We start from the raw sequence: 21,181 nt of genomic DNA, 5'->3' as shown, positions 1-21,181 counted from the left end.
CAAACAATCGGAAATCTTTTTAAGCTCTACTCCCAAGTCTTTCCAAATTCTGCCCCAGTAGCACCCATATTGAGAGGAGGACCTTTCTTGGGGGGAGAGGAGAAGAAGAGGAAGAAGGAAAAGTACCAGGATGGATCTGGTGATGGGAAAGAAGAAGAAGGAGAGGCAAAAGGAGGCACCAGTGAAGGAAGAGAGGAAGAAGCAGGGATACTTTGTCCCTACGTCAGTCCTGACTCCTAACACGCTGGTGCCATATTAGCTATGCTCGTAAGAGAGCGGCTGCTACTAATAATGGGTGACCCCAGCTCAGTCGCACCAGAAGTTTGACGCGACGAGCCCCTGCTTCGGATTTTGGCTGAAAGGAGGAGGAGAGGTATCTTGAGTCTCTGACATCCCTGCCCTGACCGAGCCATTTTGAGCTTCACAAGAACATAGCATTTCTGGGAAGGGTATGGTCTCTTCATTCCCACTCCTATCTCGAACATATCACAATTCAAGGTGTAAACTAGCGGATAAAGGAAACTCTGCGGGAAGTTAAGTGTTTCAGATTTTAAAAGGATTAAAAGGTCTCTGTATAAGAGAGGTAACCTCTTGCCTTTCTTCTTATATGAAAGGCAAAACGGGAGGCATTTAATCTGTCCAAATTTCCAAAGAAAATCTGTAAACGAGAATACGCCCACTCCGCTTCCCCATGCTGTCAATAACCATCGAATTTAAATGGTCTCGTAAAGAGAAATCATTAAAGGCGCGTTTCGGATAATGAAGCGGCAGGAACGCATCATGAATGAATTCAAAGGAATGTCTCGTAGCCCGGTATGTCTCCTGGATAGATGAAGAGACACCCACATTGATGAAGGGCAGATCTAAGCAGACCACAATAAAGGCGTGACATTACCAAAACCCTCCTCTCCGACCAAGAGGTCGGACAGCAGGATTTTGAGGGGCTATTGTGGGGTCTAATAATTTGAGGCCTTGGCCCATTTTTACATTGGGGCCCAAGGCCCGAGTCGAGAAAGATTATAGCCGAGGATAGGTAGCAAAAGTCCAAATAGTCTTGAGACGCAGCCGAGGATGATTCTGTCCTCGGCATATCCGAGGTATCCCTAAAAGGAAGGGCAAAAACGGTATAGGAACAGTTTGGGAAAAAATCTAAAATATCTAGGTCAATAGAGAAGGGTACGCTGGATAGAATAATGACCAAGGACAAAGGGAAAGCTGCCCTTACTGCCATTCAATACTCTGCACCTGACAGAGCCATACTCTTCAGCTTTTACAACCACCCCCCAACCACTCTGGGCATGGGCTGATGGGACAAGTATCAGTCCTAGAAAATCGAACCCACACGTGGACGTTGGATAAGGGATACAGACTAGTATAAAAGAAAAAGTAAGTATCCAGAGGAAGAGACTGGGAAAAATGGCCAAAAACCAGAGCCTCCCAGCCCGCCTCCTAGAGAAAAACTCCTAGAGCGAACACGATTTAACTATGTATGAACACCATGAAAAATCTACTGTCCTGTGATCAAGGCCTAGCCTTTCAAATCCACGCTTTATAAATAATATTGTTTGGGCCTTTTTACGTGCGAACCCAACATTATTATGGGTCGTTACAAATTGTGTCCTTACATAAGGTATTTGGAAATTATAAGAAAAGTATAATGATAAGAAAAGTATGTTGAATGTGTTATAAGTTTGATAAAAAATTTATAATAAAGTATTTTATAGTCTATTTAAAGACAAGATTAAGTTCATAATATATTTTAAGAATTGTATGAAGATTTTTTATTTATTATTTTTTATTTTTATCAAAGTAGGTATCCATAAAATATTTGATTTACATGTATCCTTATTATTTTTTTTTTTTGATAGGAAACATGTATTCTTATTAAATGCTTATGGAGTTTAAAACCTTACTGAGCTTCGCAGCTCACCCTATTATATTTCAGTGCACAGATTCTTTCCTGGAAGCAACGAGAGTATTAGAGGTGGCAAGGAATCTATGATTCTCGTTTGTTAGAATGTATAGTTTTTGTTGTATAGTAGTTTAGCTTTTTTGTTGTATAGTAGTTAAGCTCTTTGTATAGTAGTTTAGCTATGTAATATTTACACGAATATCTTAAGTTTCAACCAAGTTGTAATCTTGCAAAGTTTGAAATGAAATGAAGTTTCAAAGGTTTACGAATTTTGTAAATTATGACTTTTATGCAAGGAAATAAAAAGGAATACAAGAAACGAATTTTTGATAAGCACCTTTAGCTTAAGTTGGTTCGTGTTAGTATTGAGGTAAACTTGATATTAACATACTGGTTATGATATGAATTCTGAAATACAGGTTTGGGTTGTGATACAATTCGAATCATCAAAGTGTTGTCTATGAAAGGAATTAAAATTTCTTTTGAGAGTATGAAAAGTTTATTACTTGTTTCTTATGGTGACCATTTGTTTTCCAAATATCACACATTCACATTAGTATTTTTTGATCGGTGATAGTCCTTTAAATTTGAAAGTCTCAATTTTTGTTGTCTTAGCTTGATAAACAACATATAATTGTTGTCCTTTAGATTTAATCAAAAGCAATTTGATTATGTCCAATACCACCGCAATAGAAACATACAGGAACAAACTAGATACAGAAGAAGGTCAAGACTTGAGCTTTGTAACTTGAATTTCATCTATAGGGCCCTTTGCCATTGTTGGACATGGTCGTGGGAGAACAAAGATTGTCCATCATTAAGTAGCAGCAGGTGACTTTGAACTAGATGGGAAAAAGATCCTATTCCTATGTATCTTAAGCCTCTCTTATCACAACTAGACTTCTGGATATTGAACATTTGATCAAGTGTTTTATTGGAAAACATAATTGAGCTATCAAGTTCATTTTCTAGCTTTTTTATTTTCTCCTTAACGAAAACCATTCCCATCTTTATAAATTTCACCTAACTTTTTGGCTTCATCCAAATTAACAAGTAATGTCTCATTCTCATTTCTCATGCTCAACCTCATTCAATTTTTCGAGGGGCATACTTTATTGGAGTGGCATAATTTGATTGGATGTACTAGTTACCAACACACAGGGCAAGTTCTTATGCCATCACATTAACGGATGTATGGATAGAAGGTCCTTTTTCCAAATGTTATGTAATGTTAAGAGTGCGAATCCTTACTTTTTAGAGGATAAAATCAAAATGACTCAAAACTTTAAGAGTGTAAATTGTAAATTAGTCTAATAGATTTAAGTGTTCACACTCTTCAAATGACTCTAAACTTGAGTGTAAATTGCTATATATGTAGCACACTAAATTTTTTAATCTAATAAATTTAAGCGTTCACACTCTTAAAATGACTCCAAACTTGAGTGTAAATTGCTATATACGGGCACACTTAATTTTTAATAGAAAAAACTAGTATTCAAACTCATATTTTACAGGTCATTGCTTTTGTATAGAAACATAATCTATTAAATTTATTAAATTATCTAAGGCATAGTTTATCAAAAAAATTAACGAAGGCATATCATTGGTGAAAGAAGGGTTTGTCCTATCATGTTTCATCCCTAAAGGCACTTGAATACGTTTATTTTTAATAAATTATTTTGTTTAAAAATAGATCCTCCAAAAAGAAAAACAAATGTTATTGCAAAGTTTTTTTTTTTTTTTTTGCATAGGCTGGGTTCTCGAATTTCAAATCTCTAGAGACAAAAAAGCTCCACTCATTGAATTAGTTGGAATCACAGCCAAAGTTTTGAATTCCATTCTTGAGACTGTTTTGGATTGACAATTGAAATAGAATATTTCGGTATCGGCGCGTTTTGGTGCACCATTTCAGGATTACGTACTGGATATATATACACACATATACATAATATATTTATAACTTTATATTTCATTATATTCAATTAACCAAAACAAAATTTAAAATATGATATAGGAATAAAATGAGTCAAATGATGAATTTTGGGCTTCAATGTTTAAAAAAAAATCTAACACAATTTGGAATATCCTGGAATTGGCCTGAATTTAGAGACCGGAATAATCGGAATTCGTCCAGAACACCGGAATAGTCCTGAACACACCGAAATTTAGACCAAATCGGAACAAGGGTTTAGTGCACTGGATTAAAGTAATAGGCCTCTGAGTGATTCACAGCCCTCATAAATTGAAGTAATAGTTTTAGTCTAACGTGTTTAAAAAGTGACTATGGGCCTCTTTCCAAAAAAAGATCATGGGCCTCCTCTCTAAAAAAGAAGAAGTAATTATGGGCCAATTTTTAGTTTGTGTACATCATCCAAAAAACCAAACAGCAAAAACTTGTTCCAAACACATCAAAACAAACAGAGCAAACTTGTTCCCTTCTTCCAATCCGGTAAAACGATGACCAGACAAGAAGCCTATGAAGACTTGAAGAATTTGAGGTGTGCACGTAGTGTCTGTTTCAAAAAACCAATCTTGCAATACGATTATGCCATCTTGAATAAAGACCAACCATACTAGATTGCCTCTCTGTCTTTCTCTCTCTCTCTCTCACACACACACACACACACACACACACACACACACCAATCCAATCTACCTGGCTCCGTGTCTTACTCTTACCTCTCAAAAGTCTCAAACTTTACCAACTCTAATCTCCTAGAATTCAGAACCCAGTTCTCTCTCAGTCTCTAATGGAAGGTGCTCTCTTTCCCAACAGGCCAGTGCCTCCCATCCCAACAAACAGACCCACAAAACCATTACCAAACCCATCTTTGAAATTCACTTCAACAACACTCCCACTGCCACCCCTTCCTCCTCAATCCCCATCTCCTTCTTCAGTTCCTTTAGACACTCTCCTCCAACACCTTTTTCACCTCTCTTCACCTCCCATCACTACCGCCACTCACAGAAAGCTCAAACCTTTACACCCACCTCGCTACACCAACCACAACACCAATACCCAATTCCCTTCTTTTCACATTTCAGCCCAGTTAGACCACAAGCAAGTCCATCACAAAAAACCCACTTCACTTTCAGCTCCACAGTTTGAGGAGTTTCAACCAGAAGATGGGGATCTTCAATTCTTGTCAAGAAAGGGTAAGATCATATTCAATTCAATTTTAGAACAGCCTTTGTCTAGTTTGAATGCATTCTTTGATTCTGCCAAGTTTGAGTTGCTTGAAGTTGATGTTGATTTGATTAGTCTCTTGAAAGCATTAGATATTTCAGGGAATTGGGAAAGAGCCCTTTTGTTGTTTGAATGGGTTTTTTTGAACTCAAGTTCTCAAAATGAGAAACTAGACAATCAGGTTATTGAGATAATGGTTAGGATTCTAGGGAGAGAGTCTCAGCATTCGTTTGCATCTAAGCTGTTTGATGTAATTCCAGTTGAGGAATACTCACTTGATGTCCGCGCTTATACCACTATTCTTCATGCACATTCTCGCACTGGCAAGTATGGAAAGGCAATAACTTTGTTTGAGAAAATGAAGGAAAGTGGTGTCTCTCCAACTTTGGTAACTTACAATGTAATGCTTGATGTTTACGGGAAAATGGGTCGGTCTTGGAATAAGATTCTAGGCCTATTAGATGAAATGAGAGGCAAAGAACTTGAGTTTGATGAGTTTACTTGCAGTACTGTGATATCGGCATGTGGGAGAGAGGGACTTTTGGATGAGGCAAAAGAGTTCTTAAACGGATTGAAATCACAGGGCTATGTACCTGGAACTGTTACTTACAATTCTTTGCTGCAAGTTTTTGGAAAGGCAGGGATATACTCAGAGGCCTTGAGCATCTTGAAGGAAATGGAGGATAATAATTGCCCACCTGACTCTGTTACTTACAATGAGCTGGTCTCAGCTTATGTGAAAGCAGGATTCTATGATGAAGGGGCAGCTGTCATAGACACAATGACCCGAAAAGGAGTAATGCCAAATGCTGTTACGTATACTACTGTGATAAATGCCTACGGCAGAGCAGGAAAGGAAGGCAAGGCTTTGAGGTTGTTCAACCAGATGAAGGAGTTGGGTTGTGTTCCTAATGTATGCACATACAATGCTATCCTTGGGATGCTAGGGAAAAGATCTCGATCAGAGGACATGATAAAGATAGTCTGTGATATGAAATTGAATGGGTGTGCTCCAAACCGTATTACATGGAATACAATGCTTGCCATGTGCGGTGATAAGGGTAAAGAGAAGTATCTGAACCGCATCTTACAGGAAATGAAGAGTTGTGGTTTTGAGCCAGATAGAGACACTTTTAATACTTTGATTAGTGCATATGGCCGGTGTGGGTCTCAAATTGATGCTGCAAAAATGTCTGAGGAGATGATTAAAGCAGGATTTTCTCCTTGTGTTACAACGTACAATGCTTTTCTAAATGCTCTGGCCCGGCGAGGTGATTTTGTAGCTGCAGAATCTGTCATCCTAGACATGAGGAATAAGGGTTTCAAGCCAAATGAAACTTCATACTCACTGATGCTTCATTGTTATGCAAAGGGAGGAAATGTCCAGGGGATAGAGAAGATTGAGAAAGAAATTTATGATGGTCATATCTATCCTAGTTGGATGCTTTTGAGAACCCTTGTACTTGCAAACTTCAAGTGTAGGGCACTAACGGGAATGGAGAGGGCGTTTTTGGAACTGCGGAAGAATGGATACAAGCCTGATTTGGTTTTATTTAACTCTATGCTATCCCTTTTCGCCAAAAGAAACATGTATGACAGGGCCCAAGAGATGCTGCACTTGATTCGTGAGACCGGGCTGCAACCAGATCTTGTTACCTACAATAGCTTGATGGACATGTATGCCAGAGGGGGAGAATGTTGGAAAGCAGAAGAAGTCCTCAAGGTATTACAAAAATCCGGTGGGAAACCAGACCTTGTGTCTTATAACACTGTCATTAAAGGATTTTGCAGGCAAGGGCTCATGCAGGAGGCTATAAGAACTCTCTCAGAGATGATGACTAGAGGTATCCGGCCATGTATTTTTACCTACAATACTTTTGTAGCAGGCTATGTTGGGCAGGGAATGTTTACAGAAGTAGATGAAGTGATTAGCTATATGATTCAGAACAATTGCAAACCAAATGAGCTAACCTACAAGACAGTGGTGGACGGTTATTGTAAAGCAAGAAAGTATCAAGAAGCCATGGACTTTGTGTCAAAGACTAAGGGGATGGATAATTCTTTTGATGATTCGTCTGTGCAAAGACTTACTTCCCGCATCAGGGAGTATATGGAGTCATGATTTCATCACATATATCTATGGCCATCTTTTTGTTTATTGCTTGGGGAATACAGGTGCAGGTGCAGGTGCAGGTCAAGTGTGACAAAATTTATAATTACTGGCTTGAATGTATATTTCTTTGGGTGAGTCACTTGTTCCTCAGTATAGGTCCTATCCAGTGCACAAACCTCCCACTTCTATGGGGTCTGGGAGAGGTAATTCCATAATTGGTAGGGAGTGTTACCTCAATTTTGGAGAGGTTAATTCCCGGACATGGTTCTTGTTATATGAGATCAAGTTTGATTTAAAGACTTATGATTGGTGAATGTTCCTGGGTGTTGTACCCGCATCAGAAATCAGGTCTACGAATGTTTGTCATTAATGGGGTAATGGATTAGAGTTCAAGAATCAGGTCAGAATCAAGTTTTTCTTGCTGTGACTAAAACTATATATGTATAAAATAGGTGTTTTTCAGGCAATGACTATGGAGACTTTCATCGCTACAAGCAATCTGATTATATATGGTATAAGATCGTTTTCTCTTTAAAATTTTGTTCACATGCCTATTTGGATCCTTGGGACCACGAATTCCATTGGATCAACTGTACAGAGAGCTTCATAATGTAAAGTTCTTTTGCTTGGTTAATAAGAAAAGCTGCCCTCATTGGTATATTGTACATATAGGATTACATTTTTATTTTCATCTGAAAATGGTATCCTCTATTAACAGAGTGGTTTATCTAACTCGAAGCCTATGCATATGCTTCCATCAACTTGCTCTTCTTAAGTTCTTATATGCTTCCACCCAAAGCAACATGTCATGGCTTCGAGTTGCCTACCAAATCTCATCTCCTAGACCCTGCTACGGTGGAAGTTTTATGCATTGGATACAACATTTTTTATCCATTTGTAAATACTAGTTTCCTTTATGAGAAACACTTCTCCAACATCTCGCCGTGTGGTTCAAATTTTTAACCATTTCTTCCATGAAAAACTTTGATCCAGGGTTGTCTCTCATGATGCATAAATTTTCAATTCCCCGTGGCACAACTCAAGATGATGATTTTCATTTCGTTTGTCCATCATCTTTATATGGTAGTCAAGCAAGAATCCTTCTCATACAATTTGGTTCAAAAACATTGTTCGACCTGCTACCAGATTTTGTAAAGACTACAGTTTCTCTCTCTTTTCTTATATTTAGACTGTGCATTTGATGAGTTTCAAATTGATTTTACAAGTATGGTATTGTTATTATACAGCCAAAAAAAAGTGAAGTCTCCTTTTTTCTTTCCTTTCAATACTTTGGATGCTTCTTTTTAGTTTATTTATTTGAAGTATGAGCTACATGATTTTCCAATAATAGCTGGTGATTGGGAAAATCTGGTTCAACTTACACTTTATGATTATAAATTTATGGATTTTTGTTTTTCATACAAAATTTGGACTTAAGCATACACAAAATTATTTTATTAATGATTTGTGCTTTAAAATTTTGAACCCTATAGGCAGCAACCCAATTGATATAGGTAAATCTTTCAAGCAATGACATAATTTGGAGCTCAATGAGGTGGTTTAAACTTTAAAGGCTCGCATGCACATAGTATGTGCACATTGTTAAATCACTAGTGAAAGCAGTGATGTAGACCACTTGAAATGGAGGGAGGACCCAGTTAGTTTAACCATCAGTTCAAAAAGTCTTTTATGTTTAAGGCTTGGACTTTGGACTTTTTGGATGGGCTACTGCCCAATGGTTTGAGTTAAGCATCTAAAAAGGTGGCTTTATCTTGTTTAAAAAATAAGATGGTTAAAGTGGTATTGAGAAGGAGAGATTTTTAATGTATCATTGTAATTGGGTGGCCTAGAAATAAGTCATCATGCATGGTGGGTTCTGCAGTTGCAATTTCTACCTCTTCTTTTTCTGTTTTTTCTGGGGAAGGGTTTTGGGTGTGATAGGAATATACACGGTGGCTGGTGAGTTGTGCATGATGGCTTTTGTGCATTGGAGTGTTGCTGATAGGTTTGGAATAATTTTCTTTTAATTGGGAAATTAGGGGAATAGATTCAAAAAGATTTAGAGATTTTGAGGAATAGGGGCTATGCATGGTGGCTTGGCCTCTTGATTTTTATTTTATTTTATAATTTGTTCCTGTATAGATATGGAATTTTTGGACAATTTTAGATAATTATAAAGAAATTGTTGAAGCTATTTGATTAAAAATAAGCTAATAATTTCGTTTGTGCATACTGCATAGAATTTATTTTTTAAATTTGAGTGCTAAGTGATTGATTCATAATACTTAATGTGAAAGCTACGATCTATGTTGCACGGACACGGATACGGACACGGACACGATACGGACACGGACACGAGGATACGGCAATTTTTGAAAAATAAGGACACGACACGGCGGGAACACGGCGGTTAAATAATTAATTAAATTTTATATTTATGATATTTTTTAATATTTTTAGACATAAAATACGTTTATGTCTAGAATTTAAATTATATAAGAATTATAAATAAGTAAACTAACGCCAAAAATAGTACAATAATACACATAAAATATTTAGAGTACAAATCAAAAGTTTAAATATGTTATGTTCAAATACTAATACTAATACTAAAAATAATAGTCAAAATAATAATATAAATTATTTTCTTTTGGACCAATGGCATATCAAAGAAATCATGACTGACATATGGTACTCAATAGTTAAAATTTGAAATTGAATGTTTGAAACTGGCTTTCACGTGGGGTTGGCAAAAGACCCACAAAACAAAGAGGAAATATAAAAAAATATTAGAAAAGTTAAAATGAACGAAAAAGAAAAAGAAAACGTAAATGAAGAAGAAGAAGGAGAGAGGAGGAGCTCGCCGATCGGCCCGATTAGCTCCGGCAAGCGACGGAGGGCAGCGGCAGCAGCAGCGGGCAGAGGTCAGAGGTCAGACATCTGTGATTTTTTTTTTTTTCACTACTAGCGTGTCGGAGCCGTGTCGGAGCGCGTCGGAGCCGTGTGGCGGCGTGTCGGAGAAGCGAAAAAAAAAAAAAAAAAAAAAAAAAAAAAAAAAAAAAAAAGAAAGAGACACTCACCGGACACCGGAATCCGACGAGTCGTACCCGTTCCGGTGTCCGTGCAACCTAGGCTACGATGACTACCTCACACACCTGGGTAAAACTACCTCATCATCACCGTTATTAAATGTTACTATTATAGCCCCAATTATTATTTAATGGGAAAAAAAATACATTCTCCAATGACAATCAAATATGATTTCATTAAGTCTAATTACTATTTAGTAAAAGAAAAAAAAAAAATTCCCAAAGCCACGCCTACCACATCAGCCTGAACTAGAAATGGTTGGCAGCTAATGGATGGAGGAATGACATGTCAGGTACCTCAAGAGCAAATAGATTGAATTCTAGGGATAAAGATATGGTACTATTTCAAACTTATAGCATTTGTTCTATGATAATTACTCTTTTCTATTAGGTCAAGATACTAGTTGATTTTTAAGTGAATACAGGTATTAAACTTCAAACCTTTCATTCAAAAATGAGAAACTTTATCAGTTGAGTTTATTAGAACCCACATTTTAAAAATATCTCCACTAATTTTTTTTTTTTTTTTTTGGGAGAATGAGATCTTTACTAACTTAAACATCAAAGATCCCCTCAAGTTGACTTGTTGACTTCCATCGGGTCATTTTTTATCTCTACCACAAGCGAACATAGATCCCCTGTCAAACCAATGACCATACAAATCAAATAGTACAAACAAATAAAATTTTGTTTCTAATAAAAGTTTCATTAGCTCACGTATGCTACAATGATGATACTAGTTTACAAAACAAAATAGAGATTTATTAATGTGTGCCCTTAGTTATATATTAATAAATAAATTATTTTAAAAATTTTTTTATGTAAAAATAAAAAAATAATTTATTGTTTTGACAATTTTTTTAATTTTTCATAATTTTTTTTCTTCAAAACAGGTGGTTAATATGTGTTATAACTGAACCAACCAAATAAAACAAAAATGATTGATACAGTCTCAATCAAAAAAAAGCACGGGGAAGATTTTTTCTTGGGGGTTGGGATGGGATGGGATGGGATGGAAGGTGACCAAGATGTAAAATTAAAACCTCACAAAAACAAAGAAAAAGAAAAAAAGAAACATTCATCAAAAAAGAAAAAAGAAAAAAAGAAACAAAAAGAGAGTGTGACTGTTTTATTTTTAATTTTAATTAAAGAAAGCAGTACACGTACGTCATCCCATCCCACCCACGACCCACGTGCTTCCCACATGAGCATACAATACAAAACAACAACTATTCATCAAATGGAACCTCGAGGGCAACCGTTTCTATAATAATTTTTGACAGGTACATTAGAAAATTTCATTAACTTACTTTGAAGTTTGGGTTATTGTTAGTTAAGGATAAATTTCAAAATTAAACCAATTTAGTTCTTAAACACTATTAAACCCGGTAGTTATTATTTTATTCTCTCTTACAAATTAAATTAGTCAGTTTTGAAATGTTTTAAATCTTTTTGACATTATAGAATTTAAAACCGGTTTGATAATATAATAATTACTTTTATCATCATACTAATACTAACATTCTATTTGGAATTTTAATTTAAATTTACTTTTAAAATTACTTTTTAAATTATGGGCATCAATTTATTATTTATAATATTTTATAAAAATGTTGCCGACAAAATATTTTTCATCTCTTACTCAACTAACAGGGAGGAGCGATAAATGGTTCGCGTACTTCCAAAGCGTAACGTAACGGGTTTCTACACCGTAAGTAAAAAAAAACCACCAACGCGTAGCTTTTTAACAAAAAGTAGCAAAAGATCTGGGATTTTTTTCTCAAACTGAAAAAAAAAAGAGAGAGAGAGAAAAGAATCAATAGGCGGTGCACGGTATTATAGTTATACAACACTGCCAAACCCAACCCAACTCACCCAAAAAAAAAAAAAAAAAAAACTCATCGCCAAACACAAAACATTGCCCACCACTCATTTCTCACCAAAAACCAAAACGCTCTCTGATCTCTTAGGTCTTGTTTGTTTCATGCGAAAATAAATGGGTTGAAGAAGAATAAGAAGAAGAAGAAGAAGAATCGATGGAGTGGGATAGCAGTAACAACTCATCGGATCTGAGCGGAGACGAAGAAGACGAGGTCGGGTTCTTCAAGCTTAACGATGGGGGTCCACTGCCTTTTCCGGTTGGGAACCTCCTCCAAACGGCGCCGTGTGGGTTCGTCGTCACCGACGCTCTCGAGCCCGACCACCCTATCATCTACGTCAACACCGTCTTCGAATTGGTCACCGGCTATCGCGCCGAGGAGGTCCTCGGCCGCAATTGGTTAGTCAATTTTTTTTTTTTTTTTTTTTTCAATTTCGATCGCAATTAGGGCGGAATGTGAGATTGCTTTGGATAGTTTGAGCTGAGCTGATTTTGATAATTGTTAGGGTTTGGAATGTCAATTTTGGTAATTGCCTTTGTTTGATTCTAGAATTTGCTAGTTTTGAATTTTTGGGTTTTTTTTTTCTTGTACTGTAGCATCAAAGAACTTAAATTTAGCTTCAGTGTTTGAATGTGAAGTGGATAGATAGATATATAGATTCCTGGATAGCATGAGCTGAACTGTTTGTGCTGTAAGTGTCTTTAAATTTTTTGGTCATGCTTAGATAGTTTAGGGTATTTGCAATTGGTCACTGGTTATTGAGCTGAAGAGGTCCTTGGCACGGTAGCAATTTCAATTTTGTTATTTGCTTTCTTTAAGACTTCATTTTGCTCACAATTAGGTTAGTTTTGGACTAGGAAGCACGAACACTTCATTTTGAGGTGCTGTACCCGTGTCGTAATGGTATCCTATCTGCTGTATCATGTTATAATTTTTCAAAAATTTCTCGTGTCACCATATCGTACCGGTACCTGTGTCCATTTCTGTGCCCGTGCATCCTCGGTTTTGGATTTGGTTATACTTAGCCCCTTTTTGTTTCTTCTTGTACTGTAGCATCAAACAATGTAATGAATTAGCTTTAGTGTTAATTAACAATTTGTTGTGAAATGTGATGTAGATAGATAGATATGATTGTATCATGTTAGTTACCCATAGAGGTCTTTGGTCGCAATTGGATTAGTCCTTTCTTTTGAGTTTCAGTTCTGGTTTTTGCTCTTTTTGAAGATTTCAATTCGCTTAGAATTAGGGCAGTTTTGGATTTTGGGTAGCCTTAGTTTGAGAATTTGTAGTGAAATGTGATGCGATAGATAGATATAGAGATTGGTTGGATAGCTTGAGCTGAGCTGTTTTTGCTAATTGTTAGGGTTTGGAATGTCAATTTTGGTAATTGCTTTCTTCAACACTATAATTTGCTTACAATTAGGGTACTTTTGGATTTTGGTTATACTTTTGCCCCTTTTTGTTTCTTATTATACTTTAGCATCAAAGAACTTAAATTTTTTTTTTTTCAAAGAAGAAGAAGAAGAAGAAGAAAGAAGAAGAAGAAGAAGAAGAAGAAGAACTTAAATTTAGCTTCAGTGTTTGTTAACAATTTGTAGTGAAATGTGATGTAGATAGGTAGATATGATTGAATCATGTTAGTTACCAATAGAGGTCCTCGGTCGCAATTGGGTTAGTCCTTTCTTTCGAATTTCAGTTCTGGTTTTTGCTTTTTTGAAGACTTCAATTTGTTTACAATTGGGTCAGTATTGGATTTTGGGTAGCCTTAGTTTAAGAATTTGTAGCAAAATGTGATGTAGATAGATATATAGATTCCCTGTATAGCTTGAGCTGAGCTTATTTTGGTAATTATTAGGGTTTGGAATGTTAATTTTGGTAATCGCTTTCTTTGAGTCTAGAATTTGCTCATATTAGGGTAGTTTTGGATTTGGTTATGCTTAGCCCCTTTTTGTTTCTTCTTGTACTGTAGCATCAAACATTGTAATTAATTAGCTTTAGTGTTTCTTAACATAGATAGATATGATTGCATCATGTTAGTTACCAATAGAGGTCCTTGGTCACAATTGGTTAGTCCTTTCTTTCGAATTTAAGTTCTTGTTTTTGCTCTTTTGAAGACTTCAATTTGCTTACAATTTAGGCAGTATTGGATTTTGGGTAGCCTAAGTTAAGAACTTGTAGTGGAATATGATGTAGATAGATAGATATATAGATTCCCTGGACAGCTTGAGCTGAGCTTTTTTTGCCATTTGTTAGGGTTTGGCTTGTGTTTTGTTTACTTTTCTTTTAGGCTTTGGAATGTCAATTTTGGTAATCTCTTTCTTTAACATTAGAATTTGCTCACAATTAGGGTAGTATTGGATTTTGGTTATACTTAGATCCTTTTTGTTTCTTCTTTTTTTTTTTTTTTTTTTGATAGATAAGAAACATGTAAAATAAAAAAACTGCTAAATGCAAAGTAGCATTAGCATATCAAAAGTACAAAAAAAGATGGAAAAGCAAAAACATAAAAAAAACACTAATTACAAAGAAGAAGATATGATTGTATGAGATGGAAGTTGACAAAGAACAGGGATTTTACTAATTATACTGTAGCATAGACATTTAGTCAAGATGGGGACATTTAAACTAATAAGTATTGTTGCTTCTATACATTTAGTCAAGACGGGGACATTTCTTGTCCTTACCATCATTGGATTATGTAAGAAAATATGGTAGATCATCCAAACTTCTTCTCTTCGGGAGAATGATGTATCTACCCTAAAACTATGGTGGTAGTTTCAATATATACTCCAAACTACAAAATTTTGCAATCAACACCCTAATTCGAATTTAATTTGCAATGTCCACTTGCCTTCCAAGTTAGTGTTTAAATTATCATATTAGTGGGTAGGTTAATTTCAAATTAGAGTGTTAATTGCAGAATTTCTGTAGTTTAGGGTGGATAGTTGCCCACTAATCTGTCAATTTAGACATTGATTTGGATGATTGGGTGAACATTGCAAATCAATTTTGAATTAGGGTGTTCATTGCTGAATTTCAAACTTTAGGGTGCACATCACAAATGCCCTACAGCTTTTATTTTAATTGTTTAATAAGGTAATATCATCCTTTCCCTTGAATAATGTGTTAATTTACATTAAGATTCCACTATTTTTTTTGCTTATATGTGATGTCAAGCATTATTGGAGGACTGGTGTTCAAAGTACTATACTTCAGTCGATTTGGACTTGAAGAGCAAAACTATTACAAAACTATGGTTTGAACTTTGAAGATACTGTGGATGCATTCATTTTTAGTCCTTTTTCTTTGTCGCTCTGTGTATGTGACTTCAAAATTGGTGTTATTCTGTCCATTTAAAATCATCGTTGTGGTTATGAGCATTGTTGCCTTGAATTAGGGGAGAAGTAGCAGAAGAGTAATGTTTGGCTGTTTTGGCCGGAAATGGTAATTGTAAATTACAGGAAATTACTCCTATATTCCAGACTGACATTGCAAAGATCTTGGAACAAACTAAATCCAGCATTTCTTAGTTCATTTCAAGCATGTTAGTTGGATGATGGTGACTTTTGTGTAGTCATTCACATTTGTAGAGATTTTTGTTCGAATAAAATTTACTAAAAAAAAAAATCACCTCTATACAGATGTATAAATAGATCAAGTTGTTACTGAATGGTTGATTACAAGGGATGCATAATTTTTTCTCTCTAATTTATTTGGTATTACACTGTTAAATTGAAGATCCATACAGTTGCTCATATGGCAAGCTCTAGGAAACATTTTAGGGTATCATTCAATGGTCTCAAATCCTTTTGAAGCACATGATCAATGTTCCCTTTTCTAATCAAAGCTTTGGTGGACATTGGACAGCGTTCACTATCTATGTTTAGCAACTATGTAGTGTTGTTTATCTCTTCCTGCTTTGTTTGATCTTTGTAATTTGGTTTCTTGATGTTTTTGCCTTCTTAGTACATTTCCTATGTATGGGGCTGAGTTCTTCTTTTTTATATATCTTCCTTTACTTATCAAAAAAAACTATGTAGTGTTGTAATTCTGAGGTTGAAAGTTCGAGTCTCTTTCACCCCACTGCCAAAGTTTTTGCAATTATGAATACCTTCATACTTCGCTTATTGAGGTACTTAGGGAAGTTATGGTTGGCAAGAGTAGGGTCTGAGATAGGATGTACATAACTACTTATCCATTCCCAATGTTTTTATGCCCACTCAGATTTAGATAATTAATCCATTGTATTAGTATTTCCATGTAGAATGAGACTTTTATACTGCTGCTGCTGTTGTAGTGTTTTTGGTAATAAGATACCCAATGAGCTCTAACTCCAATGGTACTACACAGGTGGATGATAACTAAAAAAAATGTCTGTAGGATACATTCACCTTAATCCTCATGTTGTCACCATGGCCAGTCACCCCATCACCACCATGCCATTATCACAATCATATCACCATTGGTAGCTCCAACTATTTATGTTTTCAAATTTCTCTATCTGGCATACATGGTATACTTCACGTATAGTTATTGCCACCATATTTCCATACCTACCACCATCCATTTATCCGTGGTGGTTTGCCTGTTACATATGGTTTACTTTCAGATTTGTATGCATATCTGCATGTGTGCATGCTCATGTTGAAGTAAATGCTGCTTGAAAGCAGCTAGTACATCATAATGGTTTGTTAGTGTTTATGAAGTACTTAAAAGATTCTATCCTTTTGTCATGTGAATTAATTCTAATTATCACCATGCAACAAAAAAACATTGCATTAATGCATGTGTCCCTGCTAGGGTTGAAATAAATGCTACTCAAAAGCAGCTTGTGCAACATAATGGTTTGTTAATGTGTATGAGGTACTCAAAAGATTCTATCCTTTTGTCAATCTGTCAAGTGAATAAGGGTCCGTTTGGATACAGTTGAAAACTGAAAAACACTGTAGCAAAATAATTTTTAAATATGTAAATAGTACCGTGGGACCCATTTTTAATGAAAAAGTTGCTAAAAAGTGAAATTTGTGGGTTCGTGAACAGTACACGATGTGCACTGATTGGTTCAAAAAAGTTTGAAAAGTCAAACTTTGCGGCTACTGTTCATTGAACAGTGCATGAACAGTAGCCACAATCTCAAAAATGCGTGAAAAAAAAAAAAAAAAACAAAAAAACAAAACGCAGACGCAGACGCAATCAGCCCAATCCAAACGTAGCTTAAATTCTAACTATCACCTTGCAACACTGGCGGAGCCAGCATGGGGCGAGGGGTGGCAATTGCCCCCCTTGACTTTGTAAAAAAATTCCCCAAACTACTAGTTTTGTAGGGGGGGCATTGCATTGCTTATTTAAGGTGCTTGACACTTTGACCCACCCTTTTGACATGAAAAAGAGAAAAAGCTGGTCCACTCCACCCTTAAAGAAGCAAATTGGAAAGTAAGGAAAAAAGTTTCCCCGAAAAGCTAAAGTAAAAAAAAAAAAAATGATAAAAATATAAATAAGTGCTATATTTAAAATATTTTTATAACAAATTATATATGTAAGATGTAATTGGTTTTAATTTGAACTTACCACTAAAATTAGCTTCTTTTTTTTTTTGAGAAACTGTTAAAAAAATGTTGTATACATAGCATATCTCTTATTTTTTACCTATTACATTATTCATGGCATTTGTCTTTCTCGTTCATATATCATAAATGACTTGTCCCATAAATAAACAGTGAAATGCCATTTAATATATATATTTTTTAACAATATGCAACATTTACTTTTTATTAAATTTGTTTACAATTGTTTATTTATTTTGTTACTATAATTGATTAATGTATTTTTTTTTTTAATACTATCTTTTAATCTTGCCCCCCCTAAACTAAAATTCTGGCTCCGCCATTGCCTTGCAAGCAAAAAAAATTGGACTTTGCATGTGTGCCTCCTAGTAATTGTTATGAACTGTTTTATATCATGAGCAACGTACAGATCTGTGGTTTTTACAGTTTATGCCTTGGCAAATAAAGGATTACATTTGTTTGCTGAAGCTTGGTGTTTACATTTTTAGAGTAGTTGCTGAAGCTTGGTGGATTAAGTTTCAGGAATATTTGTTCTGCCTCTCTCTCTCTCTCTCCCTCTGGGCTTGTAAACTAATGCTATAATCATTAGATATTTTTTATTCATTATTAATTACTTTGTTGAGAGTTTTTTTGTTTTCTTGTGTCCTGATATCTTGTGGTTGTGTTACAGCCGTTTCTTGCAATGTAGAGGCCCGTTTGCAAAAAGAAGACACCCATTGGTGGACTCTGCGGTAGTTTCAGAAATTAGGAGATGTATTGATGAGGGAATTGAATTTCAAGGTGAGTTGTTGAACTTCAGGAAAGATGGATCTCCACTAATGAATAGATTACGGCTGACACCTATATGTGGAGATGATGAAACAATTACTCACGTAATTGGAATCCAGTTCTTCACCGAAGCAGATATTGATTTGGGTCCTGTTCCTGGTTCTTTGATAAAGGAATCTACTAAGTCTTCTGATCGGTTCCGTTCTGTTCTGTCAGCTATCCGCCCTGTTCCTGTGAGTGACCGAAATGTTTGTCGTGGGGTTTGTGGGATATTGCAGTTGAGTGATGAGGTGCTGTCTCTGAAGATTCTTTCACGTTTGTCACCTAGGGATATTGCATCTGTTGGATCTGTCTCTAGGCGACTGTATGAGCTGACAAAGAATGAGGACCTTTGGAGAATGGTCTGCCAAAATGCATGGGGTAGCGAAACAACTCGTGTTTTAGAGACTGTACCCGGAGCAAAGAGACTAGGTTGGGGTCGACTGGCAAGGGAATTGACCACTCTTGAGGCAGCAGCATGGAGGAAACTGACTGTTGGAGGTGCTGTTGAACCCTCACGTTGTAATTTCAGTGCTTGTGCAGTTGGTAATCGTGTTGTCCTTTTTGGTGGGGAAGGAGTCAACATGCAACCGATGAATGACACTTTTGTATTGGATTTGAATGCCAGTAATCCAGAATGGCAACATGTCCAAGTGAGCTCCCCTCCTCCTGGTCGTTGGGGTCATACACTTTCTTGTGTAAATGGGTCTCATTTGGTGGTATTTGGAGGCTGTGGAAGGCAAGGTTTGCTCAATGATGTTTTTGTGCTGGATTTGGATGCCAAGCCACCAACCTGGAGTGAAATATCTGGATTGGCCCCTCCACTTCCAAGATCATGGCATAGTTCCTGCACCCTAGATGGCACCAAGTTAATTGTTTCTGGTGGTTGTGCTGATTCTGGAGTGCTCCTTAGTGATACATTTCTGCTTGATCTTTCAATGGAGAAACCTATTTGGAGGGAGATACCAGTAACATGGACCCCACCTTCTCGATTAGGTCACACACTGTCTGTATACGGTGGTCGGAAAATATTGATGTTTGGGGGTCTGGCCAAGAGTGGGCCTCTTCGTTTTCGTTCCAGTGATGTGTTTACAATGGATCTAAGTGAGGAGGAACCTTGTTGGAGATGTGTAACTGGGAGTGGAATGCCTGGGGCTGGAAATCCAGGGGGCATAGCTCCTCCACCAAGACTTGATCATGTGGCTGTGAGTCTCCCAGGTGGCAGAATCCTGATCTTTGGTGGGTCTGTGGCTGGTCTCCACTCTGCCTCACAGCTTTATCTCCTGGACCCAACAGATGAGAAGCCTACATGGAGGATATTAAATGTACCTGGGCGACCTCCGAGATTTGCTTGGGGTCATAGTACTTGTGTTGTTGGGGGCACAAGGGCTATTGTTCTTGGTGGTCAAACTGGAGAGGAGTGGATGCTGAGTGAGCTCCATGAGCTATCACTGGCAAGTTCTGTCATCTGATCTGGACAATAATAAGCTGTTGAAAAGGGGCACTAGGAGCCCTCTACTGCAAGATGTGAAAACATTCCAAGGAATCAGTCTGCACAGTATGTTGTTTTGGTCGCTAATAACTCTTGATAAAAACGTTGCTCTAGTCAGGACTCGTCTTTAGGTGGTTGTTCATAATGCATTTTCTTGTGTGGGGTTGTTCTGGCTTGGGATAAACTAATGAGTTTCGATGGTGACTTGAGAACGTGTTTCTTCTTGTGAGGTTTGTGTGAGACTTTCCTCTTTAGCATGCACAATGAATTATTCTTCTTTTTAGGTTATTAGTAGTATTTGGTAGACAGGTAGGTTTTATATATGTAGGTTTAGTATCTTGTTCCACCCACGTGTTGCTTTAGTTTGGGTTCTGTAATCTGGTGCAAAAAAAAAGGAGAAAGGTGCATGTTTATAGTATCAGTACTGCTTTACTCTCTTATATGTAATGAAAACTCTGTTCTGCTCTGCTCACTGAAACTTGTCTTCCAGTTCAAAATATACACACACAAGAGAAGCAAGGTCATGAGGCAGGACCATGAAGAAGCCACGCCCCCCATCTTTGCGGTACATGTTGGTGCACAATGTGACCAGATCAAGTTTTTCTGACCGTGCACTGTTTATGAAAATGTTCTCTTTTTATAAGTAACTATATTTTTCCAGCCCCAAGGGGACGTGGTTTCTTCATTTGCTGCCTTTACCTTTGCTTGTTTAGCTTACATCCTTTTTTTTTTTTTCCTATATAAATTTTTTCTTTAATTACTTGAAACGTTTTTGACAATTGTTTCCTTCCTCTGTAAGATTTTATTTTTTGGGAGGAGATTTTCATTTTATGTCACTTCTTTACGCGAAATCATTAGTCACTCATGGAGTAATGTTCACACCTCCCATACGAGTGGTGGATCCCATCCCATGTGCGCTTCATGAAGAATACAATTTTGTGTAAGATCCTGCTCCTGGAGTATCTTTTATAAACTTTTTTTTTTTTTTTTAATGCGTATAAAGCAATTGAGCACTTCGTCCTGTTTGGAGTCATTGCCATCTTTGCTGGTTTTTCATTGGATTTAGGTAATCTTTCTGAACTTCTTAGAAAGTAGCCAAGTTGCTTCTCATCACCTCTCCATTTTCCTCTGATTTAC

General features: G+C 36.5%; 2 protein-coding genes across 3 annotated transcripts; both read left to right on the top strand.

Moving 5' to 3' along the window:
* The first annotated feature begins 4,374 nt into the window (after positions 1 to 4,374).
* Positions 4,375 to 7,879, top strand: LOC115977446 (pentatricopeptide repeat-containing protein At2g18940, chloroplastic). Its single transcript, XM_031099291.1, has one exon. It carries the CDS (start codon positions 4,663 to 4,665, stop codon positions 7,219 to 7,221), a length of 2,559 nt encoding a protein of 852 aa, XP_030955151.1. The 5' UTR covers positions 4,375 to 4,662; the 3' UTR covers positions 7,222 to 7,879.
* Positions 7,880 to 12,087: 4,208 nt separating this feature from the next.
* LOC115977445 (adagio protein 1) lies at positions 12,088 to 20,766 on the top strand. Of its 2 annotated transcripts, XR_004088556.1 has the most exons (3): positions 12,088 to 12,579; positions 18,416 to 20,274; positions 20,535 to 20,766. XR_004088556.1 is itself a non-coding variant. In XM_031099290.1 (2 exons), exons 1-2 carry the CDS (start codon positions 12,338 to 12,340, stop codon positions 20,022 to 20,024), a joined length of 1,851 nt encoding a protein of 616 aa, XP_030955150.1. In that variant the 5' UTR covers positions 12,088 to 12,337; the 3' UTR covers positions 20,025 to 20,522. The 2 variants fall into 2 exon arrangements, 1 of the variants encoding a protein (XP_030955150.1); XM_031099290.1 differs by lacking the exon at positions 20,535 to 20,766 and having other exon boundaries at positions 18,416 to 20,522.
* Positions 20,767 to 21,181: the final 415 nt, after the last annotated feature.

The sequence above is a fragment of the Quercus lobata genome, chromosome 2, assembly GCF_001633185.2.
Source record: "Quercus lobata isolate SW786 chromosome 2, ValleyOak3.0 Primary Assembly, whole genome shotgun sequence".
NCBI lineage: Eukaryota > Viridiplantae > Streptophyta > Magnoliopsida > Fagales > Fagaceae > Quercus > Quercus lobata.
Note: the sequence above shows the minus strand (reverse complement) of the source record. Positions and strands in the feature narration are given on the sequence as shown.

What these genes read in the sequence shown, in the direction of transcription:
- LOC115977445 (XM_031099290.1), top strand. Translation starts at nt 12,338, where the DNA reads ATGGAGTGGGATAGCAGTAACAACTCATCGGATCTGAGCGGAGACGAA. An exon ending in GAGGTCCTCGGCCGCAATTG is followed by an intron (nt 12,580 to 18,415) that starts GTTAGTCAATTT and finishes GTTGTGTTACAG; the next exon opens with CCGTTTCTTGCAATGTAGAG.
- LOC115977446 (XM_031099291.1), top strand. Translation starts at nt 4,663, where the DNA reads ATGGAAGGTGCTCTCTTTCCCAACAGGCCAGTGCCTCCCATCCCAACA.